This window comes from Seriola lalandi, unplaced genomic scaffold (assembly GCF_002814215.2).
Source record: "Seriola lalandi dorsalis isolate HSWRI2012SDOR001 ecotype SW California unplaced genomic scaffold, Sedor1 jcf7180002054614, whole genome shotgun sequence".
In the NCBI taxonomy this organism is placed as follows: domain Eukaryota; kingdom Metazoa; phylum Chordata; class Actinopteri; order Carangiformes; family Carangidae; genus Seriola; species Seriola lalandi.
In genome coordinates this window covers 59,854-83,176 of record NW_019525167.1, presented here as the reverse complement: position 1 = coordinate 83,176, position 23,323 = coordinate 59,854, and the positions used below count along the sequence as shown (strand labels likewise).

The window sequence follows — 23,323 nt, the reverse complement described above, 5'->3', positions numbered from 1 at the left end:
TGCCCCCCCCCCCCCCCCGCCCGTCCCTCATGTCCATGTGTCCTGCTCATCATTGTTTGAATCCCAGAGTGACAAACAATGGGTAAGTCCCTCCATCGCCTCATCGCCTTTACTTTCCTCTCACACCTCTCCACATGAACTCAATCAGAAAAAGAGTGATGTGTTTTTAAATCTTTACTCCGACATCATTAATCACACGTTGCGGTTCGTCAGGAATCACTCACATACCTTCGTTTTAAGGTCCATTTCAGAGCTACAGCGGCCTCAGGAGAACCAGAGCTCTGCATAGTTTCCTTACTGTGCTCACACCTGAGAAGTTGTTGACGAACTGAACACACCTGGTCGTGGTCATTAGATGCAGGTGAAGCAAAGAAAATGGAAAACATGCAGAGCTGGGGCGATCCAGGACCTGGACCGAGCACCAGTAATGTAAAGCATCATATCATCAGCATTAGGTGAAAACCCCATGTTTTCCTTTTTTTTGTTTTTTTTGATTAAGGAAGTTCTTTTTGCAGCAAAAAAAAAGACAATAATCACAGTTCAAATGATGAAGAACTCTTTTATTTCCTCTTCAATCTCCCGCCTAAATTCTAGGAGGAAAAAGGTCGATTTTGTTTGAACTTATTGTCGACTAACGACTGTTTCTGTTTTGTTTTTATTAACTTATTGTCCTTTATCTTTTGGTCTTGGTGTTGTATTCATGTGCCCTGTGTTTTTATGTTTGTACACACAGTTTATCTCACTGCTGCATACTCATAAGCTGTGTGAGGAAACGAGCCACTTGCACATGGGACGAATTAAAACCTTAAGCTGTTGCATCTCATTTAAAAAATAACACAATCAGGCGTCTGTCGATGTTAAAATAATTCAACCTCTGCAGAAGAAACCGCTCACGCTGAAGTATTCAGTTCTCAGATCTTTGTAACTTTGCAAAGCAGCAGGATTTCTCACAATCGTGAATCCATCTTGTTGAACTCCTAGCTGTTCGGACCGATCAGCTTCCTACGAGGGAGGAAGTCCAGGCAGCTGCAGAGAGGTGACTGTTGATTTTTACATGCAATGAATCGTCTACTGGCAGGATAACTAGATTTCAAAAGCTCCTCAGACTGCGGCTCCTCCTACTACGTCACATGACATGGTTCATCAAAATTGCCTGCCTGAGTATTTTATTTTGAAAGTTCCTCCCCTTCCTGCGAAGGCCTTCGTCAGGTTACCTCAACCATCACAAACCTTTAAAGTCATCGACATTAGATTCATCAGAATTTAATTTCTTTGCTTCTTCCGTGTGGAGTCATGAGTGGTGAGCTCATCCAGCTGTTGGTGGTTTGAGCAGATGTTGTGTGGTGTAGTGTAAGATGTAAACTTGCTAAGATAAAAATATATAGTATGCATGTTTGTCCGATGCCACAATTATGAAACGCACAACTACACATGGTGAAGCTCAAATCCATCACGTCTCCTTCAGCTGTAGCTTCCTGATTTCAGCAGCCGCAGTGATCTTCCACGTCTGCGGCTCAGTTTTCCAGTAGGTGCTGTGAATGAGGCCTCCTGACCTCTGACCCCTGACCAGCCGGTCTGAAGAGGTGTCAATGTGAACTTGACCCAGACCTACGGTGCGGACAATTTGCGATCGACCATTTCTGACGCCTCGCTGACAAATTCTCCCGCCGCTCGTCCACAACTCCTCTGCTTCGACTGATGTGATCAACTCAAATCAATGAAAATGCTAATTCACTTTTTTGCGTGTGTGTGTGTGTGTGTGTGTGTGTGTGTGTGTGTGTGTGTGTGTGTGTGTGTGTGGCGGGGGGGGGGTCATGTTGAAAATGTGACCCGGTTCAGAATCTAAAACGTCTCAGAGAGCTGAAGTAGCCGCAGTGGCTGCAGCTCAATGACCAGATAAATGTTTTTAAAAGCAGTAATTGTTCTTTTCAGGTTTTGCTGTGCACATGGCAAAGACCAAATCATTTCTTCATCTCCTTCTCTCTGCTTTTTTTTTTTTTATTTCGTGGGCGTCTTTGTAGAAAGAAAAAAAAAGGAGAAGAAGGAAAAAGCAGCGATGTTAATTGAAGTAAGAAGAGGAAAAAAAAGAAAACCTCTCAAGATTTGCCTGAAAGATTCGGCGCTGAAAGAGAGCTGCCATTTTGCCGACTTGTGGAGGGAAAAAGAAAGAAGAAAAAAAACAAAATTAGGGCCGGCAGCGGTGACCTCCCTGGACCCGCAATTTGTCAGCGATCTGTGCTCTTTGTTGATTGAAATTTTTAATTTGGGTGTTCTTTAGACGGCCAGTGAAAGGGCATTGTCGCCAAGAGATGAACTCCCCTGCTGCTGCTGCCATTCAGCGCTCAGCCCCAGCCTTTTTTTTTCTGCTCTCCTTCCTTCAAGGGAAAAGGTGCCATGAATATGTTTTTAGGTGGGGGGGGGGGTGCTGCCAAACGAGACATGAAATGGCGGATTAATTGAATCTTGTGTGAGCCTTTGGTCCTCGCAGCTGGACCGGTGCTTTAGAGAAATACAAGGCTGCTCTAATTGTGGGGAGACGCACAAAAAGTATCCTTCAGATTCCTTCGCTTTTCCAGCGCAGACGGGAATGTCATTCAGCTGCATAATGGTCCTATTAGCTGCTTAACTCAGCGGCGTTACACGGATGGGAAGGTTTTCACACCTCGCCGTGTTGGGGAGGGGTGTGTGTGTGTGTGTGTGTGTGTGTGTGTGTGTGTGTGTGAGAGAGAGGACTTGATGTTCATAGTGTTGTAGGTTTTTCTTTCTGTCTTTTACAGCACAGACAATGCTGTTGTTCGGTATCAGGGAGGCGAGGAGTCATTTTTTTTTTAAGCCTTTGTGTCCCATCAGTTTTATGAAAATAATGAAATAATGCTTTTTGCCCCCCCCCCTTCCCCTAATGTCTCCCCCATCCACACACAAACACACCCCCTCCCCTCTGCAGCAACAGTACCACTCCAAAATCGATGTCCTGATTGACGAGGCATTCAAAGAAATGATTTCTTCCCTCGTCTCAAAGGTAAATCTCTTTTTATCCTCCAGTCAAATCCTCTCACTCTTTATCTTTTTATTGTCATTTTTATTTACCTTTACATTTTTAAATATAAAATATAAAGTAGCAGGCAAATTGAACTCTAATTGGAAATATGATTAACATTTTTAATATAGATTTGTTTTAAATTATTATATGAATTTTATGGATTTTTTGGATGTATTTATTTTTTCTCTTTCTTGAGGGAATTTAACATATTTATATAGTTTTTATTTTGTCTCTTTTCGTTTTGTTTTTTCTTTTATTGTTATATAATTTATATTTTATTGTCTTTTTTTTATTAAAAAAGCTGTACTATTGGAAACACAATGGATTTGTCACTTGTATATTATTTCTTAAATTTTCATATTAATTCTTATCCATACAGCCTATTTTTCATTTAGGCTATAGGATTTTTTTTAATTTGATTTTCTATACATTAAATATAGTTTTTTTTTTTAGGATAATTTTTCTTTTTGTTTTTTTATTAATGTGTTTATTTATTTATTTATTAGGCTCATTTTCCAAAAAATGTCTTTTTATATATTAGGATCTTTTTTATATTTTTTATTTTTTATCTTGTATTTAAAATGACTCAGATTTTTACATGATGCAAAGTTTAATTACACCTGAAGGGAAAATGAAGATGTTAAATTTTTTTTCCCCCCCCCCCCCCCGCAGTTTGCCGGTGTTTTAGACGGCGTCCTCTCCAAGCTCTCCAGATACGATGAAGGGACATTCTTCTCTTCAATCCTCTCTTTCACAGTGAGTCGCCATGTTTTTGTTCCTGGAAACAGAGAGAGCACCGAGCTGTTGCTTTCACCGCTCACACAGGAAACCTGTTATTTGCTGGAAACCAGATCTTCCCAGCTGAACTTCAGTGTGATTCTTCTTCTCCTTCTTCTTCTACTCCTCCTCCTTCTCCTTCTCCTCCCCCCCTCTACCTCCTCCTCCTCCTCCTCCTCCTCCTCTTCCTCCTCTTCCTCCTCCTCTGAAAGGTGAAAGCAGCTGCCAAATATGTGGAAGTCCCTGTGAGTCTGTCGATCTGCCTGCCGTTTCATTATTCACCCCGTCGGTCACAGTCACTTTCCATATTTGTGTTTCCATCCACATTCAGACGGTGGAAGTGTCTGGTGAAAAAAAAAAGAAAAAAGGAGGCAGCCTGGAAATGCAGAGCGGCCGCTCTTTGCACTCATTCATGTGCTTGTTGGTTGTTGTTTTTTCATGTTGTTTTTTTTTTATATTGTTTCCTTTTTCTTTTTTCTTTTTAAGTTTGTCGTCACACGGTGTTAAACATGTGTGAAATATAAAGAGGGTTTTTATTCCATCTGCAGCTCCGGAGCCAAAGATCACACAACAAGCCTAATTAATTGCACTCTTCCTCGGAGATGTGTTTTTGCTGCGGTGTCGGTTTGTGGGCGGCGGCGGCGGCGTTCGGGTGTTCAGTGGTTAATGAACGATGGCGGCGTGGCAAAGATCAGGGGCTGCGTCAAGGCGAGCGGGAGGAGGAGGAGGAGGAGACGACGAAGCAGGAGTTAAAGTGTCAAGGTGACGAGGCGTTTACGTCGCCACGTTCGAGGTGTGAAGGAGAGACAGGTTCAGTCTCCAGAATTAGATCTCACAAAGAGAAGGTGACCCCTCGTTTGCTAAAGTGATTAACAGCTCAATATTAACAAAGTACAATTCCTCTGTGTTTTGGATTTGTTTTTAATTTTTTGCACGTTTTACATTTTCCATCTCTAATATGAATCCTGGCACTTTTTTAAAAGCGTCCGCTGGGATTAAAGATATTTTAAAATCAGTTGTTCCAAACCTCTCGGGCTTTAATCCAAACTCTTCGGAGGAGAATTTCACCCAAAATGAAAATTAATACTTAAAAAGAAAATATTTTTTTCCTTCTAACTTGGAGTAGTAATCTGTAATTAGATGTTTTTGACTGCTACAATAAAAGAAAAAAGAAAATTCCTATTGAACATGACCAAACACCGACTAATATTGATGCTCCGCAGATAATTTAACTTTTTTTATTTTATTTGATTGCTTAATTATTTTTAAAGCTCAGCTTCACCTGCCCTCTGTCCAGTATCCCAGCATCCTTAGCGATTATTACATCAGGGTGGTGGATGGACATGGAACACATTTGACTTTTATACAAGAGGCCAAATTTCTGGAATTAATGTTTTAATCTTTTTCTTTTCATATTAACCACAAACTTTCATTAACCTTAAACGTGATGCTAATTTGCCGCTCTCACGTCTGTTCTGTAAATATGAAGCTAAGCAGAGCAGCCAGTTAGCTTAGCTTAGCACAAAGATTAGAAACAGGGGGAAACAGCTAGCCTGGCTCTGTCTGAAGCTAAACAAAAAAAACTCTCTGAACCTTTCTTCTCGACTGCAGCTCGGGTGTTTTCAGTCGAACAAGAAAACTGAACGAATGAAAGTCTGTCGTTTGTATTCTGGACTATTTCTTTCAATTTGTTTTTTTTTTATACAGATGAAACAGATGTTGTGTTGATTACTAAGTTTTAGAGGCACTTTCAGGCCGAGGCCAGGCAAACTGTTTCACCCTGTTCCCACTAAGATTTGATGATATCCAAAATGTAATATCTCGATATAGTCCAGGCCAAATATCACAATAATCAATATTACCATATCTCGTATTTATTTCTTTATTTGGATCCCCATTAGCTTCCACACAGGTGTCACTAGTCCTCCTGGGGTCCACACACAAAAACCAAAAAATAATACTACCTCTTATATATTATATTTATATATATACTGTATATATTGACACTATATCAATAAAGCAGAAACAAAGCAGAACAAAGAAAATCATTTGAATAACTCTACGTTTAAAACAATAAACAATAATACCTTACAATGAAAATGTACATTAACAAGATAAAGCAATTACAGGTACAGAAACCACAGTAACATCTACGTGAGACTGATCCAATTATGTTTTAGTAAAACGTATATACGTATTTAATGTTCCAGATGTTTCTTTTGTAATATATAATTATGTGATAATAGTAATTTTATTCTTATATCACCTTTAAAAAAAGAGTTTACAAGCGGCTTAAAGGCAATATGAAAACAACAGTAAGGCCAAACAGAAGCAGGACAGAATTAAGGTAAAGTTAAGAGTGAAGACACACACATACAATATACTCCAGTATAAATGAGGACAAAGAGAGTAGACGCTGTATAAAAGCAGTAAAGACACAATGAGAACAATAGGAGGAGGATAAAAAAACGACATCACATCAAGAAATATAAAAAAGAAGTGATTTGAAAAGAAGTCACTGATTCTGTTGGCAATTATTAGATTATTGTATTTTATGTTTCAGGTGTAGATGCTTCTGACACTAAACAGTTTAACAGTTTAAGAAAAATATCACATACGGCCTGAAACATCATGATGTTTGATATTATTGAACATCGGCCCGAGCCTCGCTCCCGGTCTTTAAGCTTCCGGCTGCAGCTTTGCGTTTAACGGACATGATGAGACGGATATCAACCCTCTCATCTAACGCTCAGCGTAGCCTTTATTTAATCAGGTGAAGTCGCTGAGATCAAGATCGCTACAGCAGAGAGGGAAAGAAAAAACCAACACAGCCAGACACAGAAAAGCTCACGGCGTGTAGAGAAGGTAGTCAGACGTTACAGAGGCGACAATCGCAGACGTCACTAAACAGATTCAGAGTTCAAACTGTTATAAATATTATAGAAGTAAAAGACTTTAACACGTGTTATCACAGAACAATGATGTTTCTGGTTCATATGAATAACGCAGTTAAATCAGCTTCACTCCAGGTGTAACCTCAACACTTTACCTGTGGACGTCTTTGATATCACAGTGATAATATGAAAATATATAAACCGGGATGAAAAGGAGTCCAGACCTTTCACTGTTCCTGATACCAGAATGATATATTTATAGTAGGTGTATTAATCTATTAACTGACGTCGTATGTTTATTACATGTTTTTTTTATGGAAATCGCAGCTGAAATGATTTGAAAATTATATGATGGATTTTATTTAACATGTTTAAATTATTAATTTACTAATTTTCTTATTTTAAAAAGGCAAAACTACATTGTAGAAGTTGATTTGTATTTCATTTAAGGCCAATTAGCATCTTGAGATACATGAATAGTATATATGAAATTCTGAGCTTTATTAAGTAATTCATAGGTTCATGTTACTAAATTAAAAAATACAGAATAAGTTTGTTAAGTGCAGAAACGGCGCTCTCTGTATTTTGTATGTCACACGCCCGAAACACCAGATGTGAGAAGATCCTGCGCTGAGTCACTGATCAGCTGAGATAAAGAGCAGCACGACCTCACGCAACCTCCTTAATCTTCTGCCCCGCCGCGCCACACCCCACCTGTCCCATCATGCTCTCTGGTTTCCCGTCCAGACTTCCTCCTCAGCCGCCTCCCCCTCCACTGAAATTATAATGTAACCGCTACCTTGGCCTTTTGGTCTTTTGTGTGGAGGGAACCTGACGCAGGTAAGCCTCTTCTCCAGGTGGGACGAAGAGCAAGGAGGCGCAGGGGGAGGGGGGAGTAGGGGGCGGGGCCACTGAGCCACCTCGTTAGACGGCTCCGCCTCCAAAACCTTGTCACGAAAAGATGAAGCTTTCACCCTGGAGTGTTTACATTCTACAGATTTACAATTTAAACGTGTTACTTCTTACGTTTATATTTTACTTTCACCTTGTTTTTGAGACGTTGTTCCACCTGGACAAACCTGTCTGTCCGTCTGTCACTGATGTTCTTACCTGACAATGAAAATAATCTCACCTTTTACTCTGTAACTTGTACCTTTGCCCAGTTGCGTCACGGTCAGAATCATGCTTTAAGTAGTTCCTTGTCATTTTCTAGATTTTATCAGCTTTGGCCAGTTAATGTTTATCAGCCAGTGGTTCCCAACCTTTCCCACTTCATGGCAGCCACATCGGACCCCGCAACATTACGAGGCGAAATAACGTCTTCCCAGAGCGCTTTTAATTTGAATGATAACGAGCGAACTCTCAGGATTGAATGGATCACTTGTCCATCCACCATCTGTCTCTTGACTCTTTCCTTTTAACTCTTCTTGTTGCTAACCAGAGATGTATTTTGATTCCCAAGTTTCGCCATGAATGAATTTTAGCGCAAAATCGGACTGACGTAAAAAAATAAATAAATTCAATAAATTAAAAGCAGGTGTTCGATGTGGTCGGGCCAGCGGCAACATAAAGGTTCCTATCATTGGCTTTTCACAGTGTTTTTTAAGATCATTTCGATTTAAAACAAACCTACAAATCATATCCTCCGCACGTAAAGGAACATGTTTGTTTGGTACAAGCCCGAACAAAAATCACATCATCATCGAAATGAAATGGAAAAAACGATCATTCCAATTGAAATCAAACGTCGCAATATCTGCCAAAATAATCGCCATGTGACATCGCGCCGCCCTAGCGCACTGAGCAGTGAGCAGCTCGTCGTGTCAGTCTCTAAAACTATAACGTGAACTAATGTTAACTCACAACACATCAGCTCAGAGCTGTCAACAGAATCATGCCTGTGAGTTTCACCTTTAATTGTCAGAAACGTTTTTAATATAATGATGACAAACTATTATGAAGTAAATTTATATTGCCATAATGTAGCTGTTACCACCATTATCATTAATATATCATAAAGTTTATCATAAATATGAGACAATTAATGATGTTCTACATTATATATATATATATATATAGTATTTATATTTTTTCCTATAAATTCTCATTTCTTTAGTTTTACCAAAACAGCATTAGCTTTACTTTATATCTAATGTGTCTAATGTCATTTTTCATTAGAGTTGATATTATCTTTGTAGCTCTCACCTGGTGTACAGGTGTATCTGTAAACATTATAGTTTATATTCTCCTTTGATGGCACCCTTAGAAAAGTACCCATGACCCCAATTTGTCCCGGACACAGTCCTGGATCGAAGATTAATTCAACATTAATACTTTCTTGGAGTGCAGCATCTGTGGCGTGACGTCACTGACAGTGTTCGGGGTTGGAGAGGTTCAGTGTGTGTTTCTCACACTGACTCACACGTGTTCAGCAGCACCGACGTGTTCACGCCTGTACAGCCAAGATAGCAGTGACGGTGGCAGCCACACATGCTCCTATCAAACATATGCACGCTGGCAAAGCAGGAACACAAACATTGGAAGAGTTATCGTCGTCACTGGCTGTTCACCATCTTTAACAGAAACACAGTCCTGCAGGGCCGCTCCCGGCCTTTCAGGGGCCCGAAGCACCACACACTATTTAAAAACATGTTAGCTAGTTCTTGTCAGGGGATCAACTCTCGTCGCTAGTTGTGCTTTTACATGTACAGTGTGATTAAAATAGCACATTTTCATTATCATAAAACCAAAATACACCACAGATATGAAAGTAAAGTACTATGTTGAAATGCATTGATTGAGATGTAAAGTATAAAAACAACACAGAACAAACAGACAACAGTGTACAAACAGGTTGACCTGCTTCCTCCAGCGAGAAAGAAAAACCTTAGTCTGTGTGTGACCTTTGTGTTTGAGTTGGATAGAAAAAAGATCACATGTGCAGTACCTTTCACATGTGCAGTACCTTTCACATGAGCAGTACCTTTCACATGTGCAGTACCTTTCACATGAGCAGTACCTTTCACATGTGCAGTACCTTTCACATGTGCAGTACCTTTCACATGAACAGTATATCATGTGCAGAATAAGTTCACACACGTAAAAGATGCAGTTTATCAGACAGAAATGCTTTTACACAACATTTTAAATATATTTAACATTTCACTACATGTCACAAAGTTTCACATGTGTGATACACATTTAAAGTTTTAAATATTCACAAAAAACTTTATTACTTGAGAAAAAAAACTTGAAAATATTTGCTGCAAAATGAAAAAGTTGAAAAGATTATTCAAATCATCGATTAATGAACATTTACAGAATCGTTCAGTAAATTATCCAAAAAAACATGTCTTTTTCAACTCTTGGATAAAACACATGCAACGTGAACAACAAATATTTTCTTCTTCTCTGTATTTTAATATGATAAAAAGCAGTTGTTTTAAGTTATAGAAGGACATCATGCTTTTATAGATACACATCTTTGTACACACACAACCTGCACCTGGCAGAAATGAAATTAATCCAGGGCAGGAAACGGGGGCCGGTAGTGGTGCGTAATTACCTGGCATTTCACTGCCCTCCTCCTCCCCCTCCTCCTCATCCTCCTCCTCCTCCTCCCCCTCCTCCGATGCTAACTGCTCATTATCAACAGCCCCCCCCCACTTCAATCCTCTCCCCCTCCCTGTCTGTATCTGAGCACTGCTTAATTTTACAGTCAGTATTTTGTTTTGTTTTGTTTTGTTTTGGGTTTTTTTGGCTGTCAAATGTTGACGAGCAACGAGGCGGCCATTATCCGGGCGGGAAGGGGATTACTGGTGTTTGGCTACAAGTGAAGAAACAGTGAAGGAGACAAAACAGGCCGAGAGCAGAGCGTGACAAGAGCGCTCAGCTGCTTGTATGTTTTTTTTTTCTTTCTTTCTTTCTTTCTTTCTGTCTGTCTTTCTTTCCTCTCGTGTTAAAGTCTTAATCTCGGTGGCTGGAACTGTGCCGGCATCTCGGATCTGTCATGCTGCTTTGTCACCTCGTCAGAGCGAGAGAAAAGAGAGGTAAATGACTGAGACTAAGCCTTAAGGGGATGGAGGGGGGATATTGATGTCTCAAGTGACAGCAGGGGCAGTGATATGTTGCCAGTGACACGCACACGGACACACTCGAATGGTGTTGTACAGATTCTCCTCTCGCTTTGACCCCATCCACTCTCGTACAGATATAGTTTGTTGATACGTTGATCTTAATCTTATTTTATTTTTATTTTTTTCCCTCCACCCTCACTTTACTTGTCTACCAACTCTGCTTACTACTCTTCCTCCGCTTTCAGTCTTTCCACCAGATGTTTGAAACAGGCTGCACGAGAGCTTTAGTGAGGTCCAACACTGATGCCGGGTGATGAGGCCTGGCTCACAGTGGGGTCTTCAGTTCATCCAAAAGTTGTTTGAGGTTGGGGTTGAAGTCAGTCGAGTTCTACAACAGCGAACTGGGAAAACCGTTTCTTTATGGATCTGTCTTTATGCACAGGGGCATTGTTACAGTGGCCCTGAAAACGCTCAACGCACTGCAACTTAAGAAACATTCAAATATACAAAACACAAACAAATTCAGACAATATCTTCATCAGTTCTCACAACACAATGGAAGTGTTTCCAGGGGACACAAAAACGTGATGAACCAGGCTGCGATGCATTTTCATAGATGTATTATGATACAAAAAGTGCGTCCCAGCCCGGTTCATCATGTTTTTGTGTCCCTTGGAAACACTTAACGTTGTGTTGCGAATATTTGCAGCGAATTCGTGTGTTTGAGCTCTCAGGGCCACTTTACATTGTCATGTTGAAACAGGAAAGTGACAAACACAAACTATTAATTCAAATTTGGGGGAACTCCATTGTGTAAAATATCATTGTGTGTCTTAGGATTGATATTTCCCTTCAGAGGAACTAAAGGGCACGGGCCGAACCACTGGGACACAATGGAAGTGTTTCCAGGGGACACAAAAAAGGAAGTGATGAACCAGGCTGACACGCACTTTTGCATGGATGTATTATAATACTTGAACTAACAACTGCGTCCCAGCCGGGTTCATCACTTTTTTTTGTGTCCCTTGAAAACACTAACGCTGTGTTGTGAGTATTTGCATCGCATTTGTGTATTTGGTGAATTTGAGCTCTCAGGGCCACCGTACATTGTCATGTTGAAACAGGAAAGGGATAAACACAAATTACTAATTCGAATTTAGGGGAACACTATTGTGTAAAATATCATTGTGTGTTTTTTGCCCTTCATTGAAACTAAGGGGCATGGGCCAAACCGTGAAAAGCAGTCTCACACCGAAGGACAATGACTTTTCAAAGTATAGTAAGAGTTGGAGTCAGAGTCAGAGTTATGCATGAACTATACTTTTCCAGGTTCCACAAAGTGTGTGGAGGTCGCTCGTTTTTTTTTTTGTGCGGCAGTTTCTTTTAAACACCTATCTAGTACGTTTACATTAGTTTCATCTCCATTTGAAAACACACCTCCCGACAGGAGGTGAATCAACCAATCAACTTGCTTTATGTGCAAGTTCACACAAAGGCATTGTCAAGACATGAGAGAAGTGCACGTCGACCTATGGTTACCTTTAACACCCTCGTCTGCATAGGTCCCCAGAGTTGTTAACGAAGACGTTAAGACGTACAATTCCAGCATTTATGTCAGAATTTGAACTTCGAGGTCGAGTTCTGTACGTTCCAAAATCAAAAGGTCAAAGGGAAACCAATAATACTTTAAAATGATTATATGCTTTTAAAATAATTCATTTACAGCTTGGTAGGTTTTTGTATAGATGAACATACTGAAACTGTAATGTTACCTCGTTAAATTCTGTTAATTAAAAGAATTCCTGTCCCAAAACTTTCAACAAACAGCAGTCATCTTCTCTATGTTATATTGCTAGTGGTAGTTTCCCACTTCTGATTATGCGTACCAACATACCAGTGTAGTAACTTGCCATGTCGACCCACCAAACACCACAGCAGGTTGCCTGATGCCGGGGTCTCGGCATGATGATTACTGGGTTTCAAAACTGACTCATGAGATGTAGAATGTCACTTGTTTGGTGCGAGAGGAATATTGTAAATAGGCCTAGCTCTATACAAAGCTCCAGTTTTGAAACCAAACTCAATGATAGAAGATGGACCCTGTTTTTTATCAGTATTTGTGGGAATAATCACGAGAATGTAGCATTAATACGACTGCAGGTCGATACAGCAAACAGTTCTGAGTATTTGGTTATCTTGGACGCTCTGGTAAGGTCCTCGCTTGGAAACACGGTGGAGAGAAATCTAGGAGGAGGTGATTACTTGAAACTGATTACCTGATCTACAAAGTGTGGTACTCAGCCTTCTGTGCAAACACCATGTTCAAGCCAGAGGTAGTTCATAGGTGTACCTGGTGCCAGAACGTGGTAGGCCAAGGGTGACCAACTTTGCATTATCACATCTGTGGACCTATGTGAACTGACCACCACTTGGTGAATCAGGTTGTTTGGGAGATCTGCAGACAAGTGCAGTAAATCCTGGCCCTTTTTCCAGGTGTGCATGCACTGTAGAATCGGGGTAGAATCGGCCATGTTTAAAACCTGTGTTGCGAAGGCTTGTTCGTTTGGCTTGAGCTGTGGCCAGAAGGGTCATGGAGGCTTGTTGTGGCAGTAACCCAGGAATCCGCTTGTGGACACAAGTGGTGAAGTAGTGCTGAAGGAGGACGCCCTTCCCCTGACTCAGCAGGCAGGTGTACTGAGGAAAGGAAAGGACTCGAGAACCTTTGCACTCAGGACTTGAAGGAGGAAGGAGTTTGGATAAGTCGTGGAGAGGTGAAAGAGTCCAGTGTGTGAGACTACCTGCACTCATCGAACAATAATGATCTTGACAGTGTTGATGAAGGGTCAACGTCGTCCACATCCCCTGGCAGACGTCCTGTCTGGATGGAGAACTTTCTGAAAATGATTGATAAAGGCTCGGCGTGAAGAGAAAACGTCTGACATGTAAACAGTTTTGAAATGTATCTGTGCTTACGTGGGACTGACCTGAAAGTGTCTGCTACAACAGAACATGACAAGTACTGTAACACGTACGTGGTTCATGCTTTCATTCTCATCAAGACGTCGACAATGATCCTCGACCTGCCAGACTCTCTCCTCTCCACTCGCTCCAGAGGATTATGGGGATTCTGACAGGCCTGTCAATCACTAGGCCTGACCCTCCCTCCCTCTCTCTCTCTGGATGAACATTACACTCACACAACCCCTCCTTTACCTGCACAGACAAACCCACACACACACACACACACAACAGATGCCCCTGCAGCCATGTGACCCCACTTTAACCCCTGGTATCTGCAGGTTTTCTCGTCCAGCAGTCCGTCTGAATTACAGCCGAGCGACTCTGACTGATCTCGGTCTGTCACTCGCTGTTAGTGGCCTCGGAAACAGCTGCTGGGATTGTTGTTTTCCACCAGTAGTTTGACTATCAGAGAGGTTATACTACATTGTGTTTGATTTTTCTAGGAATGCAGAAAAAAAAGCTGCAATGCCTCACATTGGAGAAGTTGCAACCACTTGAGTAATTAATTGATTGTTAAAAAGTTTGCCGATGAATTTTCTGTCAGCCAACTAAATGATTATTATCTCAACTCTATATATATTAGATGTCTGCGTGGGTGGATGCATTTACACGTGGATGTATGTGCCAGCTGCATGGACTGAAATACATGGGCGCTGCCGAATGACAAACTTTACTCCAAGCATGCATCAAGCATTGTGCGAATGCGTAAAGTAGAATTTGAGCTCTGCTTAGAGAACAGTTAGAATTTGTTTATTTGCACCTATGTACCAAAAGTGTTATTTAAAAATTACTTAAAAAACATGAATTTGTGCGAATCAGGCATCCCTATCACAGGAAGTCAGCGTCGAGAGAGGGAGCTGTCTCTAAACTCCCTGGCTTGTCCACATTTCCACAGCTGCCTCTTTGCTTGTCAAAGATGATGCTGTTTGTGACGGAGGTGACTGTTGTTTTTTTTCCTCCATTAGCATGTGATAGTTTGTTTTGTCTTTGATAAGCAAATAGTCACAATCCCAAATTTATAACCTGCCTTTTGCCTTTAAGTGAAGCCAAAAGGTCTCTTGGTTTCTTGAGGCTCTATATATCCTTGTTGTACCACAGGGGACTTGACGTGCCATGCTCAGCAGCGCTGGAGCAGAACAACCCCCCCCCCCCGGGGCCAACGCTTGCCGGCTCAGAGAAAACGGGTGTGAAAGATGTCAGAGTAATTACAATAAGCATTACAGTTGTAATCTTCCATGACAACAGGGAGTGTGAACGAACAGGGCTTTACCCACTTGTCTTGCCTCTGGCCTCTCCTCGCCAAACAAACCGCTGCATCCTCAGCAGTTAATGTTTCCTGCGGTGTAACAGCTCCAGCAGCTTCTGGAGAAATTAGATTTTTTCTTCTTGTTTTCACACAGGAAGCAGCAGGTGATGCTGAACGTTTGTTCCCCGTCTTCTTGGAGTGTAAACCAGTGTAACAAAAACACACACGAAAACCTGTACAGAGGCTGGAAGGTTTTTAATAAATCATTTCCTCATCTTATGGATTCTGTACTACATATACTATTTTTCCCACAATTTTGCAGTTTTCAACCTTGCTCAAATTGCATTAAAATGTTTTTTGGCAGGGGTTTACAGAGTTTGGCTGGTACTCACCTGCTCTTCTGATTTTTGTGATCTGACATTTTTTATTACATACAGCTACCTCCTTAAATCTCTTCACCAAGCCAAACAACATAAAGATAATTGACATTGAATTCAAGGTCAATTAACGCCACATTCCCAGTTGGAAAAGTATTAGAGCTCATGGACAAGTTGATTCGTCAGTTGATTAAAGCAATTAATAAGAACACAGTGTGTATCTAAACACCAGGCATCGTCAGGTTAGAGCTCTTCAGATGTGAGGATTTGCTGCATTTCTCTATTTTCATATGAATATCTTTCAGTTCTTGACTGTTCGTTGGCGTCCATTTAAAGACGTCACGCTTCACATTAGAAAACTGTGACAGGCTTTTTATCTGTTTTCTTACATTTCACAGAATAAAAGATTCATCGATAATGAAATTAGTCATTCATTGTTCATTGAAGCCCTATGAATAGATTTGCGTATACTCGTTTTTATACAGAATTAGTTTTCCTAAGAGGAACACCAGCATATGTTGTTTCCTGAGATGCAGCTGCTGCTTCACATCTCTGGCATCATTCTCTTTCAGTTTGATCACTGGGAAACTGGGAGGTAACACAACGTTGTGTTGTTAAAACTTCATGTATATCTACATATCTGAGTTAAGGATCAAAATCAAACTGTATTAAATCTAAAAGGTCCGTAGTGAGGGTCGGAGGTTTTTCTCCATTGTCGCCAACTGTTGAGTTTCTCTGTGTAATCCTGTAAGGTCTTGACATCAGACTGTCAAGTGCTCTGAGATAATGTATGTTGTGATTTGATTCTATATGAATAAAATGGAAATCGAATTGAATTCAAGGCAACAATGTGGTAAACTGTGAGAACACGTAAGAAAAGCTTCATGAAAATTAAAATTTATTGCAGGTCAGTGGAGCCACAGCGAAACCCTGAAGTCATGATTTGTTCTCTTTAGAATTTCTCTTCAGGAGATCAATACTGTTAGCAAAACTCAATTAACTACTCATACAGACTTTATAAAGTCTCACTGAGCATTTGTTTGACCTCGAAATATTTGTGACAGAACAAATAAAAGTTAAAACTTCAACAGAATCAAAATACTTGGATGTTTTTTTCTGGGTTGTTTCGCAAACAAACTTTCGGACTGAAGGTTTTCTTTTAATAAAAAAGAAACTGCTGATCTGTTTTGAGTTTCCATGGATGGATGGATGGATGGATGGATGGATGGATGGATGGATGGATAGATAACATCTTTGAGCACTTATTCCTCGAAAAATCAATTTGATCGGTCCATAAAAGTATCAAAGTTCGAGACCCAGCCCTAGTGTTGAGGTGGACGCCAGGACTTCAGCTTTCTGTGCATTGTTGTATGTTCTTCCTGTTGACAGTGTTATTTGAGAATCTGCTCCATCTCACCGTAATGAAAAACCTGAAGCTTTGCTTTTGTTCTGAATGTGTGCAGAGGTCGTCGTGTACAGCCAGCTGGTTTCTACTGTAGTGTGATATTATCTTATGAGGAGCATGGCCGTAGTAACATGCGCACCATGAACACCAGCCATGTTCGCATCTTTAACACCAGGCCAAACAATGATTGCCATCGTTCTCTGTATTCGACCTCCCCCCTCCAGCTGTCCTCACGCCTGTGTTTGCCCCCCCACCCCCACCCCACCCTCCGCAGAAACCAGGGATGGATCTGGCCGACACCTACATCACCTTCGTACGGCAGAACCAGGACATCCTCCGAGACCGCGTCAACGACGAGCTCTACATCGAGGAGGTGTTTGACGTGAGTGTGCTCATTCTTCTTTATTGCAGCACTTATTTTGGTAGATAATGTGATTTCCCCTCCCATCAGCTGCCCGTTAGCTCTGCTCCAGTTGATCAGAGCTCATAAAGACATAGCCGTTTGACAAACTGATTCTCCAGGTGTGTTCACAGATGAGTTGCGTTCATGGCCTCATCAGACAAAAAAACTAGGCGGAGAAAGAACTTCTAAGATAAAATACATCCTCAAACACATGTTTGCTCCTCTCAAAGGACGAGTACCTCTCCCTTCTTACTGCTTTGATGATATGTTGCAGGCCTCTTGTAGGATTTCAGGTTTCTGCACACAGCTGTCAGACGTTTCGGATGCCCAGAAACCTTTTACCTGCCCCGAACACGTCCTCACATCCTCCTCTACCTCTGTTATTTCCTCCTTTTACTGTTATTCCCCCGCGGTCGCCGTCGTCCCCGTCTGATCTAGATTTCTTTCTTATCAAAGCTTCGTCTTCCCTATAGATCCATAAAGGGAAGGCAAGGTGAAGCTGTGATAAGCAGTGTGGTCCCATATTCATAGTTTGGGTTAAGTTCTCGATCTCTACTGGGTTCAAGTCCCAGTGGCAGTAGCTCCAGTTTGTCATGTGTTTCCCATTAGTACATGTTCACAGGTGGGAAGCTGGTGAGGGATCATGGCCTTCTAGTCAGTGAGGGAATGTGTTACATCCTCCAGGTGAAGCTCATCAGTGGCAGGTGAAAACGAACAGCAGGAGACACAACGACTCTGTGATCTCAGTGACTCTGACCGCGACTTGTTTGAGTGTTTCTGAAACAACGGTCTCTAGAGTTTTTACTCTATGGAGGAAACACCTTGTTCATGAGAGAGGACAGACTGACTATAGTCACTCAGATAACCACTCTGAGAGTGCTGTGGTGAGCAGAAAAGCTGTGGTGAGCAGAAAAGCTTCGGAGTGAACAACCTGTCCAGCCTTGAGGTGGATGGACTATAACAGCAGAGGATCAGGTTCAAGTTCACTTCCTGAGGCTTGAGGTCACCAACACAGGACACCTGAAGACATGGTCTGGATTTCTGCTGAGGCAGCAGATGGTCGGGTCAGAGTCTGAACCCATGTACCCAACCTGCCTGGTGTAATACCAATCAATCCTGGTTTTATTGCCACAGCCTAGCTGAGTATTGTTGATGACCATGTGCTTCTCTTAATGGCCACAGTTTACCATCTTCTAATGGCGACTTAAGCTTGAAAAGTTTTTTGTGATATTTCAACTTTAGATAGAATTTCCAGTGTTGATCCATAAGAAGATATATTGTGGTTTTAAGAACCAAAAACCATCTCAGTGTAGTTTCACATCTCCTCTCTCAGGCTTCTCTCTGGAGCTCTCCGAACAACAGGTTGGTGAGCCAATCAGAAGAGAGGAGGCTCTGAGCCTCTCTTCTGATTGGTTGACTGTTTTCTGACTGATCCAATAAAAATATAGCAGATTTCAGGTAAAAACACTCAGAGAAACCAAATCCTGCAAGGTTTGGATGGTGGGTCCAGGTGGGCGGGGCTTGGTGACTGCTTTGTTGTGACATCACAAAGTTCCAGAAGTCCTGACGGCTGGTTTTAAGGCTCAGTTTCTGAATACAGGCTGTGTGCATTTCTCTGTGGACTGAGGCTTTGATACTTTCACAGTATTAATGTAGAAGCTAGAGCTGATCTATAATCACACTACACATGGACACAGACCTTTACACTGGATGAGACCTTTAATGTGTCAAACTGGCAAATGTGACATTACCATTTTACTGTATCTGATCTTTTCATAAGATATACAGTAAATGTTTGTATGGAAGTGCAGTCAGCTAATAAAAATCTTTACAAATTGAGCTCGCAGTCAGATGTTACAGATGTTAGATACTGTTAGTGTGAAGTTCGATTCTCCAGTTTCGGAGCAGCAGCAGGTCGCGTCGAGGCTGAAAACACCGACAGCTTCTGTTGACCTGTTTATCACTTAGGAAACACCGAGAGCTGTCGGCTCGCTCTGCAGGAGCTGAAACACAACGTTTACATCCATCTATCCATCCCTCCCCGTCCCACGCTGTCCGTTTTCTCCACCGACCACCCCCCTCCAGGATTCAGATCTAAAAGAATATTTTAGTGCCAAGTTGTCAAACACGCCTCAGCTCACCGGCGTGAGTCAATGCAGCGGACATGGCAGCTCAGACCTTCGTACACATTAGCAGCACGAAGCAGAGCGATGGAGTCTGCCGCCCGTCGCCTCCTCTGAGGGTTTGGGGTGCTGTGGCTGCGGCTCAAGCTGCACTGTTCTGATTCGTGTGTGTGTGTGTGTGTGTGTGTGTGTGGGGAGGGGAGGGGAGGGGGGTTGAGGAGAATGAGTCTAATGGAGCTCAGAAGCACCCAGTCATGCGCCGAGGGGGAGGTGACGATGGGGCCTCAAAGTGTCTCCGCTCAGCCCTTCAACTTACCACACACACACATACACACACAGAAGCTGTTTGTGTGTAACAAAGAAAAAGTAAACCCTGTGTTCATGCAGCAGCGTCAGGCCTCCTGCCAGCAGCATTATGGGTATGCAATTGTCTTGTTTACGAGCGTCTGTTTGAGTCAAAGTCAAATTTATTTACGGCGCCTTTTCTTTAAACTGAAGGTTCGTCGACACTGATGGATTTAAAGAGGAAGAAAGAGGCTGTTACAGCGAAGTGATACACAAAGACACAAACACGACGCGCAGCTGTGAACATGCTCATGATTTTCTGTTTCTGCTCACACGTGCCTGTCTGTCTTATTTGTGCACAAGTGCTCACCAGGGAACGTCTTTGTGTGGAAGTGTAATACATGCCCCACACACACACACACACACACACACACACACACACACACACACCTCCATCCTCTTCACATTAGGAGCCAAATCACCTTGATGAAGCAGCTTAACGAGGATGAAACAAGAAACAAGAACTCATTTAATCCCAGGTTCGGCCTTCAAGATGAAAAGCTTGAGATTAGGACATTGTTCAGTGTCAGCATCTCGAAACAAGACAGAAATAAAACTTGTCAATGATTTCTGCATCAGAATCAAGAAAATGTTGTGAAGGAAATATAAACGAGGAGCTCAACGACTAAACCTGAGGATTTAAGAACAACATTAATTATTCTGTTTTAGCTATAATTATATTTTTTGCATGTGTCATTACATAACTACCTCTTTGTTTCAGCAGCAGTTTTATTTACATTCGGGACATTTCTAGAAATGAAAATCAGCATCTTGAAACGTGACATTATAAAACAGATGCTGAAGAATCAAGAAAATACAAAAAATCTCATTTAACTGGCAATATTTATGATAATAAGATTATTAGACTCAATCCTACCATTTAAATAAGACTTTAAGACTTAATAGTTAAATTACTTATTTATGATAAAGATTATTTTATCATTTTAACAAAATTACGAACTTTCAAAATCAGAGTTTTTGTCAAATGTTTGAATGACATCATTACTGTGACACCATCAGGGAATACCCCCACCCGTCCAGTCCATTCATCATATAGATATTCTTTCTTATAGACTAATGCAGACCCACAATGCTGTGCAGACCACCCGCCACCTCTCCACCCTCCTCCCCCCGACATATTCCCTCCATCTGTTTTCACTCTTGTCCTCTAATTGGCTCAATTAAGGAGCGCCTTCGTACCCAATTTCCACGACAGTTAACGTAGCTCGCGAGGGAACTGTCAGGCAGCTGATTAGTCGCTTCGAGGAAAGTCCGCCTCCCAGAGACTAAAATAAATGTTTCGCTCAGTGTGTGGAGAGAGAGAGAGGGGAGGGGTAGAAAGAAGGAAATTGGGAGAAATCATAGGAGCAGCAAATATCATCCAGTAATTTCAACATCCTCGAGCATCTGTTAACTCGGAGGGTGAGGCGAGCTGATTAACAGGCGACTCAAATCCAAGCATGAAAATATTTAGTGCGGAGAATGAAAGGAGGAGAAAATGAGGAAGGAAGGAGGAAGGGCGAGAAACACGGGACAATATCACAGCTGGTTTGACTATAACTGTCCTCACACGTCAACTTTCTCAAACCCCGTAGAATAAAACTGAGCAATACATCAAATATAATCATACACTTGATTTAAATGTGTTGATGTATATTTCTTATGTTTCTTTCTTGCATTATTATTGTCTTATTTTATCAGCAGCCCAGTCTCTTAGAAGTTGCATTGGTTTTCCCAGTTAAGTTGCGGTGCTAACAAACGGATGGAGCTGGATTATGTTCGGAGTCAGCAGGTGGTGGATGAGGTGGATGAGGTGGATGGAGGGTCCCTCAGCCGAACCAAGTCTAAACTTAACTGTAACATTTTACTTGTGACTTGCCAAATACGTAAATTTAACATTTCTTCATTACGTTAATAGAAAATGCGATCTGGTCCCAATGACGTTTCCTGCAAAAAGGGTTGATGTTAGATTAAAGAAATTCTACACAAGGTGACAAAAGGAAGAACAAATAGACACAAATCTGCTTCAAGTGGCGCGAGCTGAATTGAAAATGTTTTACATTTCGGGAAAAGATTAGCGCTCATCTCAAAGACTCATGTCCGCCACTCATTAATGTGCAGAGACGAGAAGAAAAAGGAGAGCTCGGTCACTCTTAAGCTAAAACACAAACGGGCGTAGCCACTCTCTCCGGTCGGTGCGTACGAGCTTCAGCTGCAGGCGACAAATCAATGAGAACCGAAGAAACAGTCCAGCGCTTGAAGTTGTATGAATAATGTAAAGTGAAACAGCTCAGTCAATGGCGACGCACGCCGGTGGTGTCAGGACTCACCGCTGTCCTGTTTCCCAAAAGGCAACAGTTTTGTCGGTTGTGAGCAACACGAGCATTAAAAACAGCAGATGACACCGTTGCGTGTCACTTGCGTCGTCTTCCACAAAATAATTGGAAGATTTAAAAGAGGAATCATAAGACTTCCGCTAACAAAATGCTGTCTGTCCTCGACTTGTAAACTACAGTTACTACAAGTTTGTTTACGTTGTGGCTCCGCCCCTCTTTTTGGCTCAGCTGTCAATCAAACACCGACCCACCAGCTTAGAGGCTAAAGGAGCATTTCAGATTTCTGATCTCCAGTCACTTTTTATTCGTTTCTCTCAGTATTAAAACTATATAAATATACTTTTAATCCCTGTTTGTGTAAACGTCTGTGTTAAAACCTGTTAAAATTGTATTAATATCAACATATTAATATCAACAACCAAAAGTAACAGCATGAGAAAGATAAAACTTCAGCTGGGAGTTTCTGTCACCGATTAGCTGGATTGCTGATACAGTGCCTGGTTCGACACCCAGCCAACTGTGGTAAATACACTATTACATCATAAATTGTTGGACGTTAGATTCTGTTTCAAAATCATTTACACTGAATTTTTGACCGTGTGCTGATTTTTCAGTTCATAGAGTAAAAACATTCTGTATTTATTCACTTTGCACAGGCAGAGAAATGAAATCAGGACTAATTAAACTTGAACTCTGTCTTGTAAGTTAATGTACGTTTCTTTTCAGTTGACATTTAACTACTTTGAGGGAAAAAACTGCTTCATTACTTTGATGTAATTACATGGAGACAGTCAGACTTCTCTCTCACAATAGATGGAACCAAATATTTGCGTGACCCCAGAATGATCACGGACGTGTTTTGACTTTTGTCAAGTGCAAAGAAATAACCTTTGGACTGTTTTTCTCTCTTAAATTGGAAGGTAATTACAGTCCTTGCCAGTGTGAAATTAAGTCTGTCCGCGGCTGTTAAAGCAGATCTGAATATTACGGGTCATTACTGTGTCAGAGCGATGTGCCCGAGCATTCTTGTTTGACTGGTGACTCAATAAAAACCATCTGATGTGTGCATTTTACCATCGGCGTGCTGAATGCTGATGTAAGTGAGGAGCACTTTTCAGGTGGGAAAAGGTGCGTTTGGTTTCTCTGCAGCTCTGGTCTGGTGGCGGAAGGTGTGAAGGAAGAGCGTTTAATGAAAATTACAAAGATTGAACCTGATTTTTTTATTTTCTCCTTTGAAGTTCAAAGTGGAGCCGTGGACCCCCCCCCACCACCACCCCTCC

General features: G+C 41.5%; 1 protein-coding gene across 5 annotated transcripts in view; it reads left to right on the top strand.

Moving 5' to 3' along the window:
• Positions 1 to 23,323, top strand: part of cadps2 (Ca++-dependent secretion activator 2) — a 179,678-nt gene that overhangs the window by 150,619 nt on the left and 5,736 nt on the right. For 3 of the 5 annotated variants that reach the window (XM_087177619.1, XM_023419961.2, XM_087177620.1), the window contains 5 exons: positions 68 to 82; positions 2,945 to 3,019; positions 3,713 to 3,796; positions 4,030 to 4,062; positions 17,111 to 17,218. In XM_087177619.1, coding sequence (XP_087033745.1) covers positions 68 to 82; positions 2,945 to 3,019; positions 3,713 to 3,796; positions 4,030 to 4,062; positions 17,111 to 17,218 — 315 coding nt within the window. The remainder of the gene's footprint in view (positions 1 to 67; positions 83 to 2,944; positions 3,020 to 3,712; positions 3,797 to 4,029; positions 4,063 to 17,110; positions 17,219 to 23,323) is intronic. The other 2 variants (XM_087177621.1, XM_087177622.1) reach the window with 1 other exon arrangement.